The sequence below is a fragment of the Meles meles genome, chromosome 6, assembly GCF_922984935.1.
Source record: "Meles meles chromosome 6, mMelMel3.1 paternal haplotype, whole genome shotgun sequence".
Lineage (NCBI taxonomy): Eukaryota > Metazoa > Chordata > Mammalia > Carnivora > Mustelidae > Meles > Meles meles.
Window position 1 is genome coordinate 58879590 of NC_060071.1, and position 19558 is coordinate 58899147.

The window sequence follows — 19558 nt, forward strand, 5'->3', positions numbered from 1 at the left end:
ACCCAAAAGTGTTCCTTTTGGAAATATAACTACAGAACGGCCAAAAATGCCTGAGCTATTCAGTTGTCTGACAGATTACAAGGAAAGAGTGTCCAGAAACAGAAGTTTCCTGGGGTTTCTAAAGGCATAGTAAAATTTAAACTATTATTAATCCAAGATAACAAACTACTATTCATTATTACAATTAATAGATAGTAAAATTACCGTTTGGGTTGGTTGTAAGGATAAGGACCCCTATTAGGAATGACATGAGGTTCAACAATTAAGGTTTTTGCCTCTTCAGCATCTTCATCTTCACCATCTGCATCTTTCCTTTTCTTCCCTTTTCCACTCCTTACTGGAAAAGTTATCCTACAAAATCAAGATCTTTGTTCATTTTTACCATTAACAACATTTACCAACCACCTACCTTGTGCATGACATTGTATGGAGTATAATCAGATCAGAAAGAAACATTTATGGCTTAAAGGAACTCACTATCTGTACATATATTCAGAAAAGAGCAGACTTAAATGCATTAAAATATGTGTTAATAGTGTTCAGATTAGAAAAAGTCAACTGTAAAAATAATTATATGTTTATAAAAAAATAAGAAATAAATAAAAAATTTAAAAAAAAAAAAGAAAAGAAAAAGTCAACTGATTAAGGGAGAATCAAGAAGGAGCATTTTTACGCTTATATCCATGCACTGTAAAGTGTTTTACCCATTGTCCCTCCTTAAATCAGAAAAGGCTTCTTGGGAGAGATGGCATCAAAGATGAGTTTCCGGGACGCCTGGGTGGCTCAGTGGGTTAAAGCCTCCTGCCTTGGGTTCAGGTCATGATCCCAGGGTCCTGGGATTGAGGCCCTGCGTTGGGCTCTCTGCTCAGCAGGGAGTCTGCTTCCCTTCCTCTCTCTCTGCCTACCTGTGATCTCTGTCAAATAAATAAATAAAATCTTAAAAAAAAAAAAAAAAAAAGATGAGTTTCCAAGAACTTAGACATACAAACATGGAAGGGAAGCTATTCCAGGAATACGTAAGACTATAGGTTCAAGTACAAGTGGCCAGTTCTACTAGAATGAGTAGAAACAGTAGAGCAAACAAGGCTGGAGAGACAAGCTGAATCCCTGTTATGACACCCTTAGAATGTCAAGACTTTAAGGCAGAAGTTTTGTTTTGTTTTGTTTTAAAGATTTTATTTATTTGAGAGAGCACAAGCAGGCGGCAGGAGAAGGGGTAGAGGGAGAGCGAGAAGCAGACTTCCCACTGAGCAGGGAGCCCAACACAGACTGATCCTGGGACCTGGAGATCATGAGCTGAACAGAAGGCAGTCGCTTAGAAGACTGAGTTACTCAGGCGCCTTAAGGCAGAAGTTCTTAACCTGGGGTCAGGGACACCGCAGGAAGTAATGCCCCCCACTACCTGGGGGAGTCAATGAATACATTAAAATTAAACTAGAAAAAAAAAGAATTCTCTATGTACACTTCTTCCATGTAATAGTATTCAGGGAAGAGTGATGAGTTGCTGCTTCAGGTGCTTTGTTCCATTTCTACTCAAAATTAAAACCAAAGCTTCTGTAACATGAAATATAACTATATTGTGAATATTTAAGTTTTGTGAAAGCAAGCAAACTTTTGAGAAAAATAGAATTTTTCTGAAATCAAAACAAAAGAAAGTTCAACATCCCATGACTATGTCTATTAATTAGGAAATATACCAGATTATACATAATAGACAAATGTATTTCTTTAGTCAAATGCTATAAATATGTTTATATAATGCTCTTCAGACAACAAGCATTTACTGATCCCTTATCAGACATGAGGCTACTTTTATTATGGTCTTAAAATTGTTTTCTATACTAAGAAATAGAGTCAAATAAAGTAAATTTATCCCAGTCATGATATGGTTAAGGCAAAGACTGCCCAAACACAATCAAGATATTCAAAATTTTAGCTAGAGTCCCATGGCCTATCTCACACTGGCTACAGAAAGTTTGAAAGGAGTGTATCCACTTCTGACTTTACCTGAAAGGGGGTATCTGTAGAGCTGGGTCATCCACAGTTACTTTAACATTATGACCAGGAAAGCTGGTTTTTAAATGTTCGATGGAGAGAAACGTATCATTGAAATCAAGAGTGGCAATCTGATTGGGCATTTTTGAATAATGTGCACTACTTGGATCCCCATAACCCAAAATGATGTCATGCAGCCAGTCAGGTACCACACAATCAGTATTCATCAGGTTCCGAATGGTCTCCAGCACAGCCTGTCAGGGAAAGGACAGAAAAGGGTTGTGTCAAGAAGCCATCTCAAACATTTGCACTTCAGTGGAATGCAGAGCTGGCTGCACTAATCCAGAATTCCCGAGTGTTTCAGGGCAAGAAGCTATTTTCTGCTGACAGGTGCTTGGCTAGACTGAATCAACAGCTATATTTTCAGCTGATACCATACACTGAGTTAAACAAAAGACCAAACTTAGCAAGGACAGTTTATCCGTTACGAGTTCATTTAGACAGAATGTCATAAATGAGTTCATCACTTGACTCCCGTTGGGCAGAAAGAAAACCTGATCAGGACTACATAATAATAAGACAATATTATAGAACAAACGCTTAAAGAGTATGTTTCCTCTTAGAAATTCCTGGGCAGATAATAAAAGAGGAGAACTCTTTTATTCCATAGTTCTTCCATGCTAAGGTGACACACAACCAGAAACATATTAATATATGCCTCAGTTGTGAAACATCTCATAACTTAAAAATATTAAAATTAACACTGCTAGAAGAAATAAAGTTAGAAATAAATAAAAAAGACAAAAAGATAAAAGTGAAATGTCATATAAATTTCAGAATGAAACATTCTACAATAAAAAGTCATTGTAAATGTTAACCTATACATTATAAAAATGACTAAAAGTCAAGGCAAACTTTCAGACTTTCTAATAATTACTTCTAGACAAAGTGCTCTATCTCCTATATGGAAATGAGAAGGCTAGGCTATTAACTATAAAGACTAAAATAACAAAACCAGCCATTTTTATGTCACAAATGCTATATACTACAACAGGACAACAAAGTAACAGGACAGTGTGTGTTATTCACACTCCTATCACATCACCTTGTTTTATTTTTTTTGCACTAATCACTACCTGAAATTCTCTTATTTGTGTACTAAGTTACCCGTTTTTCATTTGTCTAATCCCCACTAGAATATCATTTCCATGAGAGCAGGGATCTAGGAAGTTTTACTATGAGATGGCTAAATCACTGGATGGACACATCAATGAGTATGTTCACATAATGATGGATAAGACAAGAGCTCTACTGTCTAAGAAAATTAAAATTTTAGTAGGAAGAGGAAATATATCCTTAAGCAATGACGCAAAGCAGCAGAGTGTGGTCTATAATACAGAATATTGTAAAATACAATGGGAACACAGTTCCAAGACAGACACATGCAGGGAAGACTTTTGACCTTAGGAAAGGTTTCATGGAGGAAAGGGGCATTTCAATTTTGCTCAAACAAAAGGATCTGTGAAGGAACCTTGGTTTATTTCATCATTAATGGAAAGTCACAGAAATATTTTGAGAAGCTGACTGAAATGATCAGTGGAGGCATATGAAAAACAGGTGACTGACCAGGAGAACGGGGCTAGGGCAGAAGAAGTGATTTAGTTCAACTATTTAGGCAAGAAATAAAACATCCAGTTCAGAACACTATACCAATTGAGAAAAAGAGAAGGAAGTAAGGAGTGCTGCCCAGGTAGATAACAAAACACTGAAGATACCAAACGAGCATCTGTCCTTTCCCAAACACAGGAGAGTTAATCACTGCCCCCTGTTTCTTGGATTGGAATCTGAATGCCTCTTTGACCTCCCCTGACACTTTGTTGTTGTTGTTATTTTTAAAAGTTTATTTTTTTTAGTAATCTCTACACCCGGTGTGGGGCTTGAACTCATGACCCTGAGGATCAAGACTCACATGCTCTTCCGACTAAGCCAGCTAGGCGTCCCTTCTGTGACACTTTTATCTGCATCCTTCTTATGACTTCTGGCACCTTCTAACATTTCATGGTAGTTATTTGTTTATATTTTTAACTTCCTTTATTGGTGGTCTAAGCTCCCTAAAAACATAAGCTGTGTCTTACTCAACTTTACAGGCTCCATACAACTTAGTACGAGCCAGACACACAGTGGGCATTAAATAAAATGGTCAAACCAATGAACATAAGGAACTTTTTTCATTTTTAGTAAAGTGACTGAAATTCAGTCATTACTGAGAAACAAAATGGAGGCAAACAAATGAGATCCTCTCCTCACAGACCTGCATTCTAATGGTGAAGTCAGATCAAAACCAAATCAAGTCATCAAGTATAATAAAGACTGTAAGGAGAAATAAAGACAATTAGATTAAGAATGAGAAGAAGAGGAAATACTACTTTAGGTAAGGTTTCCAGAAAAAAGCTTCTCTTAGGAATTAACATCTAAGCAGAAAGCGATCTGGGCAAATACCTGGGAGGAAGACTGTGTTGGTAGAGGGAACACCATGGAAAAAGGCTTGGATTCTTAAAGAACAGCAGAAAGGTCAGCATATCTACCATCGAATGTATCAGGGAAAGGTGCTAGAAAATGAGGATGAAGAGGTGGCCAGAGGACAGATAATGAAGGAGCCTCTTGGATTATGGTAATAATTTTCTACTATGATAAGAAACCATTAGAGTGTTGAACAGGGTACCAAGGCATAATTTATATTCAGTAGTTATGTGGAGAATAGCAGAAAGAGAGGAGCCATGGAGAATGGAAGCAGGGATGTGAGATGAAGGTGTCTTGGACATGCTGTCAGTGGAGGTAGTGAGCTAACCAGACTGACTGATGGACTGGATGTGGACTGTGAGACAAAAAGAAATAAGAGTACTTCTGCTGTCCTGTCTTCAATAATAGGGCAAAATGGGAAATACATTCCTTTGTATGTGAAGTCATCTTCTTTTAATTACAAGAACAGGAAAAAAAAAAAAAAGGCAATAAACTGATAATGCATAAGAAGCACTATGTTTTGGGGGAAGAGAAAAAAAAAGGTACTTATACAGAAGGTATAAATGCTAAAACCATTCAATGTTTACATTTTATAATGTAGTAGTTTCAAATAATTAAAAAATATATTTTATCAAAACTCCTTATCTCCATTAAGTTACGAAAGTAAAATTCTCTAGCCCTTAAACCTCTCTTTTCCTGCTAAGGAGTAAGACATATTATATAATAAAGTGATTCAAAAGCACAGGCTTTCACATCTGTGTTCATAAAGTGATCTGGAAGTACACTTACTTTTCATTTAAAAAAGAACTCCCACTATACAAATAAGCAAGCAGTTTTCTTTACCTTATACTGGCTATCCGGAGCATCTAATATACAAAATGCAAGGAAGGAGGCTGACTTGGATTAATTTATATTGCTGAGTTTCTAAACTTATCAAAAGACAAAATAGATTTAGTAAATAAATTTTCTTAAGTTTTTATATTTAGTCTACATGTTAAGAATGTAATAGAATTGCTTAGAATGAGAATAAAAGCAGCGATCATTTCCTTAACAAAACATTCTTTTATCTAGTATTTATGTATTTATGTTTTAGAAGTTACTCAAACTGGGCAGAGTACTTTTAGTTACATAGCCTAAAAATTACCTTAAAGTTATTTTCTTTTGGTTTTCTCCTCATTATGATATTAAAAGTTTCATACACATCTTCTGCTCCATTTTGTATAGTATTAGTCATATCTTGTTGATACTGGTTTGGATCCAAGAACACTCTAAATGTCCTCGACTCTCCTCTAAGATTGGGTCTTGGCTCAGGTCCTAGACATTTTGAAAAAGTTTGGTAAGTGAAATAGATTTTTTAATATCAAAGAGTAAGTTAGCAGTATTCCTTTTCCAGAAATGATGAGTAAACTGTTCACACTGAATCCCAGTCCTTCTCCTGACTAGAATGTTTTCCACTCATCCTTTTCAAATGCCTAGAGGCTGAAAATATTTTCTCTTTTCCCTAAATTCTTACTATTTCTTTCCCAGAAAAATGTTTGTGATGTAATGTTTATGATGCAAGGCCACAGACAGCAATTTTCTGTATATGTTCTCAACCAAAATAAGAGCCTTAAAAGTCAAACAACTTTACTTTTGTCAGTTGCTCATAGCTTCCATTACTGCCTTACCTATAGTAAGCACTCGACTGATCACTCTTTTTGTCCTTTCACATTCCATTTCCTAGTATCACCAGTGTGAAAAGAAATTTCATATACTAATAGCTGAAGCTCAGAGGCTTTTTCTTGCCCCTTTGCCTTGTCTCCTTACTTTTGTCTTAGTCCTCTAACTCTAACTCTAGTCCCAATATGTGACCTTATGGTTATTCTACCTTTCCTATTTTCTTTTATTGTGATAAGGTCAGCTTAATTACCAGCACTTTCAATAACGGTGCAATCTTAAAATCACAGGTAGAAATTAATTCAAGTTTTGAGAGAAGTTTAGTAAATAAATTGGAATAAGCCCTGGAAATAGATGCAGTTATAATTTAACAGTAAGTATAACAAGGAAGTCAAACAAGATAAGAAAGAATTTCAAGGAAAAGCCAATGATAAGACTGAGAAATCAAAGAGCTGACAAATCCAGTAAGGCAGTATTTCTAAATGGGGTAATGTTTGCATGTTAGGTATGACAATTCTTTCTACAAGGCAGCTGTTTAGTTTTTTTTTTTTTTTTTTTTGAGAGAAAGAGAGTAGGGGCTATGTGCCATGTGTGAGTGGGTGATAGGAGAAGGGCAGAGAGAAAGGGAGAGAGAGAATCTTAAGTAGGCTCCAGGCTCAGCACAAAGCCCAAGGTGGGGCTCAGTCTTACCACCCTGAGATCATGACTTGAGCTGTAATCAAGAATCGGACACTTAACCGACTGAGGCACCCAGGTGCCCCAAGGCAGCTCTGTTTAGATGTTTAGCATCCCTAGACCCCATCCACCAAATTCCACCCCCCATAAAATTCACCATCCCCTACTCCTACCCCTAGTACATGACAAGATAAATACCAAAATTCCTTTCAAAATACAGGGTAGTGCTATTTCCAACTGAGAGCCACTGCTACAACGAATCATATCAATAAAACTTAAGAACGAAAAATTGGGCAAATATGTCGTAAGAAGTGTTTCGAAGTCTTAAAAAGGCAATATTGTAAAGTATTATAAAAGGAAAATTTTAAATAAAGGTAATTTCAAAAGATCCTGTCCTTTCCAATATCTAATAAAAAGTTTAGAAACCGTATTATTTATTTCTAGAAGTGGGTGGTAGGTAACTTACACATATTTTATATATAACCCTTTGTGTTGATTTAGTATGTAAAATAACTAAAAAATATTACTTAAGATGCAAAAATAAAAAAGGCACAAAAACTTATCATTATGTACACATACTCTTTCAAAAAATTACAGATTGCCATACCGTCTTCAATGACGCGCCCTTTATCATCCAGCATGCCCTGGATTTCACAGCCTCTGACATAAACCAGGCCAATCTGCTCAATAAAAGGTCTCCTCCGGTCAAACTTAGTACCATAAGGTTTTGTGGGCCGTACAGTGATTAAAAAGCATACATCATGCTTACGAAGACCTGGTAGAACATAAAGACATTTTTACTTATCAGAATGTTATTGCTTTTAGTCTTCTGTTGGCAAATTGTCATCCTCTTAGGAGATTTAAGAAACATGTGAAGTACCAAAGGTGATCAATGATTACATTTGCACTGTAATATAATTATGGGTTTTCCTATAATCTTTAAATTCAATGTTTGAAAGGAATAGTTAAAATGAAAATTTCTCTGTGTTAAAATTAGAAACTTTTATGCCACAAATACATTACTGAGTAGGCCCTCAAGTCATGTTAGAGCTCCAAAATTGGATGTTCATCATCATTCTTAGTTTTAGCATTCTTAGTTAAGTAACTGAAAATATGGTTGGCATATAATCCAGCTATATCATACTTAGCAGGTTTCTAACATCAGTTTAAACTATTGATCACTGTCATTCCAACAACAGTCTAACTGCATTCTCTGAAAGAGGTCAACACAAGAATAATTCATCAAGGCACAAAAGCACTGTTTATAGATATCAAATTCAGAACATGGTTGGATACATATAGTTTCATTTGGCAAATAAAAATTTTTATAAGTAAATGACAAGAAATAGGAAACCTGTGCCAAAGTCCACAGCTTCTCAGTCATTAGACCAAATGCTGGACTCAACTAGATCCCCAGCTCTATTAAAAGAAGAGACATAGGAAGACAAGGGACATAAATTTACATCACATATCCATGTAATGTCATACCACCTAACCTTCATTTCTTTCCTGATTTGTTTTGTTAGCCACTGTATGACATAAATGCAAACTTATAACCTTGGTAATAAAATATACAACTAAATCAAATCAGCAATGTCAGTGTGTGGCTGACAGTATTGGGACCATTCTGGCTTAATATGAAGTGGGTTTAAGTGTGCTAGTAATAATTGCTCTAACAATAACGACTTTATTATTGCCCAATTAATCAGAAGCAGGAGAAGCAATGAGAACTAAGGTGAACTGTTCTACTATCTGAGTTGTACTCCTTTAGGACTTCTGATCTGCACAGCGCATTACAACGTCTATGTCTTCAAGTCAAAGAGATGGCCCTGAGAAGTAATTTAGTTTCTACCAATGTCACTTTTTGGTATCACTGAGGGATGACTGCATATTCCCTACTAAGACAGATCATTTCACTGTGGGACATCTCAGATCTACATTAAAAAAGTCCTTATGTAACGATGAGTTCAACTACCTTTCTCCTTTCAACCATTTGTATCCACTCCATCCTGGCTGTGCCTCTGAAGCAGAATCCAGCATTTCTGTGTCCTTAATTATGTTTTCTTAATTTTAAAATGGGATAATGGAGAAGATAAGGCCCTGAACTTCATACCTTTTTGAAGAAACAAGAACAATGTTTCACATATTTAGCTTAAACTCTTCAAAACTGTTCCTACAGGACAATATTCATTACTACTAAAGAACCTTCCTCTCATTTTTTGCCTCCATTTTCTATTTAGTTACTCCATCTGTGATTAACAGAGGACCTGAATTTTGGCTCTGGCCTCCCAGAAAACACTTTTCTTCCCACCATGCCCCGTACTATGAATCACTTGTCCCACAATGCCCTACTGTTCCCTTTCTTACTCATCAAAAAATTTATCTATTACATTTCTCATTCTATCAGAGGTCTATGTTTAAAAGAATGAAAGGAAAAAAAAAGACTGTTTAATGTTCTTCTGATAGAAGTCTCCAAAGTAATGAAGGAAAGCTTAGGTAACTGCGTAAAATAGTATTTATTTTAGTACCTTCTTAAAGGTACAAAACCTTCTTCAGCAAAATAATGTCTTTCTTAAGGTTTAGCAATAATGAAGATATACAGCATTCTAGATGTGTAATGCACTGGATTAGATTAGAACTCTTTTGAAGGATACAGGAATACAAAAACAATTTGTCACAAACTATACCCACTAGAGTGATCGTATGTCAAACATGTGGCCAGCTTTGGTACTGGATTCCTTTAGAATTACTGGATAAACATATCATATAGTCCTTATGGTTATAAACAGCTATACTGGGAGCAATAATTTCTGAAAACTGATCCATTAAGGGACTATCCCTTTCCTTCTGGCATGCTAAGAAGGTGGAAAGAGATAAAATCTACCAGCTACTGTTTCTCACAACAGGACAGCAAGCAAGAGCCCTCATAGACAGCTGGGGGAAAAACATAAAAGTGACACTTAAAAATTAGGTCATGTGTCATTTCTGGCACAGGTGTTACCAGTGTTTTCAGTCTACTTGGCTTAGTAACTCTGAACATATCTGCCTCTAAATAAAATTCCTTGTGACACAGAACTCCTGTACCTAAAATCTTGCCTAGAAAAGAATAGGGGAAATAACTCAGCTAAATTCTCTTCATCTATTATTTATCCTTGAATACACTTAATATCACTAATTCTGACTTCCTCCCTTTGATGCAAATAGTTAAACTATTATATCTATTTCTGAGTTGTTTTACCAGATCTCCTTAAAATTTCTTTTGAGTTTGTCTGATTTTGATTTTGTATCTTTATTTTCCAGCAACTTTATCTCTATTCTCTTCACTTTGGCGGCTTTTATCTCTTAAAAATACTAATTTGCTTTACTAGCACTGCATGTGTACAAGTTATATGTGGCTTCCTCCCCTTTCTTTAGTGAACAGTAATATTTTGATTCTTTTTATATTGATCCTACATATTCATAAATACTATCTTACTAAATTTGGATTTAAAGAGCTCTCCTCTCAGCTCTGCAAACTGCAATTTTCAAAATCCTGTAATATGCATGCTATTTTATGCTTTTTATTAAAGTATTAAGACAATTATTCTTGTATGATCCTTGATATTTTTACTACTAATAATTACAAAGAATTTTTAAAGGTAAAATTTCATAAATGTTTAGAAGAATTTTTTTTTTTTAAGATTTTATTTATTTAATTGACAGAGAGAGAGATCACAAGTAGGCAGAGAGGCAGGCAGAGAGGAGGAAGCAGGCTCCCTGTGGAGCAGAGAGCCCGATGAGGGGCTTGATCCCAGGACCCTGAGATCATGACCTGAGCCGAAGGCAGCAGCTTAATCCACTGAGCCACCCAGGCGCCCCTAGAAGAATAATGTTTAATGAAAGTACTCTGCCAATTTTCTAAGTGCAAGTCTATTAACTAAAAAGGCAAAAATGTAACTTTATTTTTTGAAATAGAAAATTACCTTCCCATTCATCTTTGATGTGATCTCTGACATTCAGATTGATGGTAACATCTGCACGAACTCGGGTTGGCCAGTTTTCACCTATGTTTGGCTTGGCAACCTCAACTACAGTGAAAGCCACGATAGGCTGGGCCATTCGTGCCCAACCACCAAACACTACACCACCATACTCAGACTGCCTGAAAAGCAAAGAAGCACATGATTACTCCAAGAAAAAATGACTTTTTCCCAACTTTTGTCAAGGAAAATTAGTAAGGAGGAACACATATTTAACCACTAAGCCCTGACATCAGTAACTTATTTCTAAACTCAAAAAAAAGATTAAGTCCCAATATATAGGGGATACTTTCAGTAGTTCTGAACAGGCAGATATGGTCCAATAAAGAAAGGGAAGTAAAGAGGAGTATTTATCCCACACACACAGAAAAAAAGATAACTCTATATACATAATAGCAGAGGCATTTTGTCAAGAATAATCTGTAATAATAATAATCTATTATTATATTATAATCTATATTATTATAATAGAGTAATAATTTTAATCCTTTTCCTCTCTTCATCAAGACAGTCTCAACTGTTCACACTTTATGCATTTAGGTATTTCTACAAGCTGTTTTGGAACATACAGAATTTTAAAAATTAAAAACAAACCATAAAACGATAATACCTATGCAAATGCTTGCTTCAGAGTAATGTCTGAATCATTTAAGAGATACTGCCATGGATTAGGGGTAAAAATAATCAAGCTAGTTATAATAACCAGAATTACTAACATTCAAATACCCACTCTTCCTTCTTATGTTAGTCTAACTGGTGTTTTAGATTTTACATTAAGTAGTGTATCTGGGAAATGTGTAATATAAATACTCCAGCAGCGCTCCAAAACTGGAAAGTACTGCCAAAAGTGACACGCTTGCACAGATAAAGAAAAGCTACATCCCAGGTAAAGGCTTTGTGTTATAAGAAAAAACTGTAGAACTCTACAACATCAAAGAGTGAAACTAATTAAAAATAAAAGTTCTGCATCCAGTGACTTGCTTAATACAGGGAATTTCTAAAAGGTATTACCTTGTGTCTAAGCCCTTTTGTAATAACTATTATCTCCTCCATTTTTTACAATTTTACTACAGTATAGCTTACACACAATAAAATGCATTCACTGTAAATGCACAATTCAATGCTGTTTAGTAAATTTGCAGAGTTGTGTACCCATCACCCCATCTAATTTGAGAACATTTCCATTCTATGTATAAAAGATCCCTCTCATTTGACTACAGTCAATCCTGTTACTACCCGCAGACAACCACTAATCTATTCTCCCCAACACTTTTTTCCTCTTACAAAATCTACCTATGACACGAATAATTAAAAAGGATAGATTTCTGCTCATCGTAAGTACATTCTCCCTTATGTTGCTCAGTGGTTTCAGCAGACTGAATACATACGTGATCGTTAGTACCAAAATTTATGCCCCTACGTTCCACCTTCAGCACACAAAAAACAAGAAGAAGCTTGGCCTCTTTTTGGATCTCATCATTCTTAAAGGCCTTCAATGAAGGGCAATTAGGAATGAAAATCTAGAAAAATTTATTATCACAAGTTAATTCTGAAAAATGACATTTTTTTCCCTTAGCAGAAAATAATGTAAGTTAAAAAAATGTCCTTTATTAATAGACCATAAGAACTCTTAAATATTTTTGCTTTATTTGGCATTTAAGTAAAATGTAAGTGAATTCTATTTGATAAACTGCTAGTTCATAAATCCCTAGTTTGCAGAATGGCCAAAATTAGGTTTAGAATCCGAGCATGTATAACCCAAGGTAACCATAAACTGAAAGGAAGCTTTCTGATCAAGCACACCCCCGGGGTCCAAACAATGGGCAATAATTCCAGCAAAGCTGTGGGCAGGGATGATCAGCCAGCGAGTATACAAACCTCACAGTGCTACCCTGCCTACTGACTCAACTGATTATTAAGTCAAAAATACTTTATGTTGTGTTGTATAGTCTCACCCAGAATAACTTTTCACATAATAACGAATTAAAAAATAGAACTGTGTATGAAATGTGGAAGTGAAAAAAATAGACCATAATCATAGTGTCTGTCCATGTAGCTCTCTATAATTAGTAAGGAGAGAAGCCTGAAAGATACCTGAAGCCATTCATATTCAGAAACTTGTTAAGCTTTTTTTTTTTTAAATTCTGGTCATATAATGACCAGAATGTAATAAAAATCTATTTTATAGATTCACAGTCACTTATGACATATAACTAATTCTCATCAATTTCATAGGTAGAATGAAATAGTGAATGAAGGGCATTTATTTCATGTCTAAAAAGCAAAATGGACCTTCACAAATCTCATAATACAGAGCTGCCTATAATAACCAGAATGAAAATTTTTTCTTAGCTAACAGAATTCCAGAAATGAGCTAGCAAGTGGGGAGTTGAGTTTAAGCAGACTTCCTCAAAAAAAGAGACCTACTCAACTGGCTCACAAAGTAAATCCTGATGGTTAGTCAAGGTAATCTATGGATGGAGGACCTGGCAAGACTATGCAACATTCAATGCCATGTGAAGCTCAGCAGCACTCCTCATCTCTTGCCAGGATCCTTAGAGAGGCTAACTGAGATAGTGGTGATAGCCACAAGAGCAGCTGGGGTCATAGAAGACCCCTTTATCATAAGCTCCCAGGACTTAAACCGTCCTGTCCTAGTAAAGGCCTGCTGGTCAGCCCATACGCTCCCTCTTTACCCTTTTGCTAATGTCCAACATACTCTCCCATCTATATTTCTCCCCCTACCATCCTCTAAGAAAGAAGACCTCTCCTCCCTTATCCCCAGTCCCCCAGCACCACCCCCAAGTACCCAGATACATATTTTATATTTTAGCACTTTTGATATACTCTAATCCACATTAGAGAATTTCTCAAAGAGCAAATACTTCATGTTTTAGAGGGCGTCTTCATGCCAGGCATACTATTTCTAAATACACTTATGAGGTTTCTGACAGAGGTTGTATCAGTCACTGTTTGCACCTCTTCATTACAAATGGAACCAATTTACTTACCAAGGCTTCATTCTGCTGACACTATCCTCGATGTCTTGCCTAATTTCGTAAGTTGATTCTAAGCGGAAGAGATTAAAATTCCTTAAGAGGTAATCATGAAGAGTCAAAAACTGCAAATTCAACTTGGGAAGAGCAAGACAACCTGAAAAAGAAAACAACATCCACATATGAATTACTCTTTTAATTAGACAACTGCACTATGTATAAAGAAATGTACTACAAATTTGGTAAAGAGTTTAATTTAATGATGTCTCAAATATAGCATATTTGAAAAGGTTCTATTTTTATTTTCACACAGAAACTGAAAAACCATGTTAACAAATGTTATCTATTAAGAGTTGGGAAGGAAGGATAAAACTCATTAATACACAGAATCGTGCATTAATGATTCATATACAAACAGGCTTCTCAAAAGTAGCTGAAGATACTTAAAATTAATATAGTCTCGAGTAGTTTAAAAATTCTTCCTTTACCCCTAATATATATTTGGCAAAGCTCGAAGTAAATAATGACCATAAACTAAGCCCATGACAAATTTACCACGAAAGCTAATTAGTTAGTATACTACAACATATTAATCTATCTCCAAAGGGTGCTATTGTGTTCTGAATCTCTACCTTTTGGCTAGACTTTAAGGATAAGATATTGGCTGTATGCTATTTCTGGAGTTATTTCCCTTCTCTGACTATATTAATGAACAATATTCTTTCTAGTATCTTTAGTAACTGCTATTTCCCTTGGATAATAAGCAAGTATGCACTCAGCTGCAATATCAAAAAGATAAAAAAAAAAACAAAACCTCAAAATAAACACATTTTACTGGAAAATCATATTATTTTCATCATCTGAATCCATTCTTACCAAAGCAATAATGAACCTAAGGGTAAAAACATCAATGTGAAAAAAATTTTCACATCATTTATGTTAGCAAATTCTGACTTATAATCTAACTCAGTGTCTTTCAGGCCAGAGGCTGAGGGAAAGTGTCTCTTTGGACAGCATAATTTTATTAAAAAAAAAAAAAAAAAAAAGAATTAAAATGTGACCATTTTGCAACTGTCATTGAATTAACAAATCTAGCCATTAAGCAGCAATAGCTACTTATATCACACAGACAAAAACAACCAGACAATCAGTGCCTTTGATGAAAGAATACAGCACCACCAAGAATTTTGCCAGAGAGAAAACGTCAGCCTGACCAAGCCTCTGCATTCAGCTGCCAATCTGCAAGAAAAATAATGAGCAGAAAGACATACTCAACTGTACACTGAGCAGTCAATTAGAAAAAACCAGACTGTGGAAAACTATACAGATCAAACAACTCAGGTTCTTCAAAAGAAAAGGAAGGAATACAGAGGGCATTTGTGAAGTAAAAGACATTTAAAAAATGTACAGGATTGACTATCATACACGGATGCACAAGTCGGTGATAAAGCTATGATGAAATATACAGTGATTGCTATAGAAGTCAGGAAATGGTTACTTTCACGTGGAGGGAGAAGCAGTAACTAGGAAGGAGCTTATGGGAGGATTCTGGGATAGCCAATAAGGTGGTTATTTCCCCTATAATAATTTGTTAAGCCTTATGTTTATGTTGTGTGGCTTTCTATATTTGTGTTTATTTTTTTTAAAGGCTCAAAATTAGGGCAAAAATTTTACAAGGATTTTCTTTATAATTCTTAACTATATTTCTTTAAATATCTGTACCAGTTTCACTTATTTTCTCTTCTTGGGAGCTAGAAACAGTCTGCATAAACATTCAGCATTAGCTTTGATTCTTGCCTATTCATTAACATCAACTATTGAGTCCCTAAAACACGATGCCATCATGGTCACTAAAGAACAATGGCAAGACATAGCCAAATATCTGAAGACAGCTTTATTACAGTTAAACCACTTGGCAACGAATATTGTTCCGAAATACTTTCCTTAACCTTCATTAATTATAGGAGGGAAAGAAGAACAATACTTTACATATTAAGCAAAATGTATTTTTAAACTCAGAGCAGCATCACTGAATAGCACCAAAAGCTAGATATAAGACTATACATGTTTAAGGACACATAAGCTCTGTACTGATAAGACAAAATATTAAATGGTATTTGCCTTTTAGGAACTGATTAGACGAAGAGTTAGATTCATACATGCATGGTCATAAATGCTATTAGCATGAACAAATTAGAAAAGTGAAAAAACAAGGCATGACCTTTGTAAGAACAAAAAAAACATGAAGCCTGCCTATTCTGAAATCTAGCACAACTTTGGTACACTGGGTTTACTGAAGTTATGGCTTCAGCATATGACTCTGAAGTATCTATTTTTCTTTTAAATAAATTACCACTGGTGATATCTTCAAAACAGCCAAACTTCTCATAATGATGCCACTGTTCAAAAATTTCCTTGTTTTTTTTTTTTTTTTGAAATATGCCTTCAAAATATGCCAGAATGTATTTCAGTCTATACTCAATTGTGGCAAATTCTCAACCTCAGAGGATAAACAAAAGCATTTAGGAACAAATCTGTTGAAATAGATAAATAAACCAGGGAATAACTATTTTTAATTAAAACTAAGGGTTTATTATCAAGTACTGACAATTTTTGGTGGTCATTAGTGGGCTTATCAAGAAATTCAAAAGAACTTCTAAGAAAAGGCTTTGAAAAATAAAACACTACCAAACAAAACAAAGCCTTTTACAGTGACATATTGACAGCCATACTTCCTCCACTATTAGGTCTCATTAAAACATAGTTTTATGTTATGGTCATATTTTATAAAGGACGATATATGTATTCACACAAACATATCATGCCAATACACGTATACATGTGCACGTCTGAGCATGTGTGCATAGCGTGCTCGCATGTGCACACATACACATTAGGGCATGGTTAAATTTAACAAATATCCTTAATACTATGCATTCAAAATACTGAATGGTTTCCAGCTTTAAAACTGAACTTGAGAGTACCAGAAAATTATCCTAATGCATGTAACAGATAGAGGTATTTTCAGTTACATATGATAAATTCTAAACTAAACTTCCTGATACAGGTGTATTCCGTACTTCTCTGCCATACCTTCCCCAGAATAGTACTCAGTTGGGACAATATTTTCATCCCATATGATTTTCTCAGTTGGATACAAAGGCATCTGGTTCAACTGCTGAATCTGAGAAATTCGACGTTCATGACGAGATACCTAAAAGAAACAGGATCATGCAGAAAGTAAGAGCAATCTTTTTTTAATCAAAATAATTTATGGAGAAATTCACCATAAAGTACAGAATGAGAAGTTTCATGTCTTTCAGTTATGGTATCACTTTATAAGAGGGTTTTTTTCATTTTTCCATTTTCTCCATAAATCAAAGAGGAGAGAGGCACCAATTATGATGGGCTTTGGAGAATCAGGCAGATCAGAGTTCAATACCAAGTCCCTGTAATTTATGAGCTATGTAAAAACTGGGCACATTCCTTCAACTTCCCTGATCTTAGCTTCTTCTTCAGTAAAACTGACAATATACCATTCACCTCTCAAGTTTCTTATGAAAATGAAACGGAATACTATGAAACAGCATTGAAGTGCCTGGTACATGCCAAGACCTTAAAATCCACAGCCCTTAATATTCAACAATGTTAAGCTCTAAGTAGATTATAGTTTTCATTCTTCTACTAATCAAACAATCTGGAAAATTTTGTTTATTAAAAACCTGTGGGCACCTGGGTGGTTCAGTCACTTAGGTGTATGAGTTGGTTTCAGCTCAGGTTATGATTCTAAGACAGGAGACAGAACAGAGTGTTGGGCTCTGTGCTCAGTGGGGAGTCTGCTTCCCCTCTCCCTCAGCCATCTGACCCGCCGAGCCTTGCTCATGCGGTCTCTCTCTCTCTCCGCAATAAATCAATCTTAACAACAAAACAAAACACACACACACACAAACACATGGCCTCAATTTTCCTTGTAAAATCAGAGTTTGCCTTTATGACCTCTATATAGAATTCCATTGTTAATATTATAGTCCTCTATCTCAAACACAGAAATAAGCTTTTTATCTAATTAACAAGTTAAAATAATGATATATGTGAAAAATTTGTCATGTTCTCTTCAGTAGAGAGAGTATTATTTTAGGAAAGAAAATAGTGTGACATCATCTAAAAAATTCACATAATTCAACTTCTTTATCATAATTCAGGTATTAGAAGAATCCAAAGCCTATGGAAATCCTTCAGGAGAGAGAGGAAAGGAAAGATAATGCTGTAGCACTATAAATTTTTAAAATTGTTTTCTTGTTGGCATAAATATTTAAATTTCATGGATCAAATCTTAGCTGTAAGACTGTAAAAGGCAAAGGCTCAGCCTTATACTTAAACCTTTTGTCCACTAGAAAGATTCCTTAAAAAAATCCTCATTTCTTATAGTAAGGATTTATTATTAATCCCCAAAACCGACTTAATAAGAAAAGATTTCACATTGTCAGAAAATAGGACAAAGAATTTTTAGAAAGCACTCGTAGTCAGAAATAATGAAAGAGGGCAAAGATGGTGACCTAAGACATGCACTTCACACAAATAAACATACCAATAAAGAAGTATTTTCCATACTTGAGTTAAGTTAAAACTCCAAGAATTTCACTCCAATTGGCACTAAAACACCTGTTATCAAGCTTAAAACAGTTGCTACCAATAGCTTCTGCTTACTATCCCCAAAACTTATCATCTTATTATCATCTTCTCTACAATAAGAGACTGTATTTTGCCTCATATTAGAAGTATTAGGTTAGAATATAATCACAAAACTGTGTGCCCAGGACCGTTCCATACATGTAAAAAAATGCATATACACACCCACACAATTTATGTCTGTAGTTATAAAAAACAAACTAAAAAAAACTACTCAACCTACAGCAGACAGAAAACAAAAAATTAAAACAAGCTATTCTTTTTTGCACAAATCATGCAACTGGCAGAAATCGGGATGACTTGTAACATCCAATGCTGGTAAGAGCTTAAGGAGACACACTCTAATACATTGTTGGTAGGAACATACATCTTTCAGAGGATAATATTGCTGAATCTTACACCTTTTAAATAAGCACATGCGTCAATCAAAGAATTTCACTTCTAGGTGCCTTTCCTAAATGTCCACACACGTGTACAAAGAGACATGAGCCAGGACCAAATCATTACTTGTAAAGTGAACACTGCAAACAACTTAAATATTCATAGTGGGATATAATTACTCATGCATTTTATGAATTATTTTACTAAAGCTAAAAATATGTTCCTATTCCTCAATTTTTCTGTGAACCTAAAACTGCACTAAAAAAATAAACAGGGGCGCCTGGGTGGCTCAGTCGGTTGAACATCTGCCTTCGGTTTGGGTCATGATCTCGGGGACCAGGGACTAAGCCCTGAGTTGGGCTCCCTGCTCAGAGAGGAGCCTGCCTCTCCCTCTCCCTGTGCCATTCCCCCTGCTTGTATTCTCTCTTAAATAAATGCAGTCTTTAAAAATAAATAATAAATAATAAATAAATAAATAAATAAACCCTTACCCAAAAAGTATTAGTTTGAGTTAAAGTCCATTATTTCCCAAAATGATTGAAAACTCCGTTAGAATTCTTAAATCACCAAGTCAGTGATAACTTAATTTTTATAAATATTCCTGAGTTTTCCAATGATAAAGGTATG

The 19558-nt window shown here is 35.2% G+C and overlaps 1 protein-coding gene across 1 annotated transcript in view; it reads right to left on the reverse strand.

Annotated features, from left to right (window-relative positions):
• Positions 1-19558, reverse strand: part of AQR (aquarius intron-binding spliceosomal factor) — a 99134-nt gene that overhangs the window by 32790 nt on the left and 46786 nt on the right. The window contains exons 15-21 of the mRNA XM_046009156.1: positions 16955-17075; positions 13877-14018; positions 10809-10987; positions 7454-7621; positions 5660-5829; positions 2008-2249; positions 205-351 (exon numbers count right to left, since the gene is read on the reverse strand). Of these exons, the coding sequence (XP_045865112.1) occupies positions 205-351; positions 2008-2249; positions 5660-5829; positions 7454-7621; positions 10809-10987; positions 13877-14018; positions 16955-17075 (1169 nt within the window). The remainder of the gene's footprint in view (positions 1-204; positions 352-2007; positions 2250-5659; positions 5830-7453; positions 7622-10808; positions 10988-13876; positions 14019-16954; positions 17076-19558) is intronic.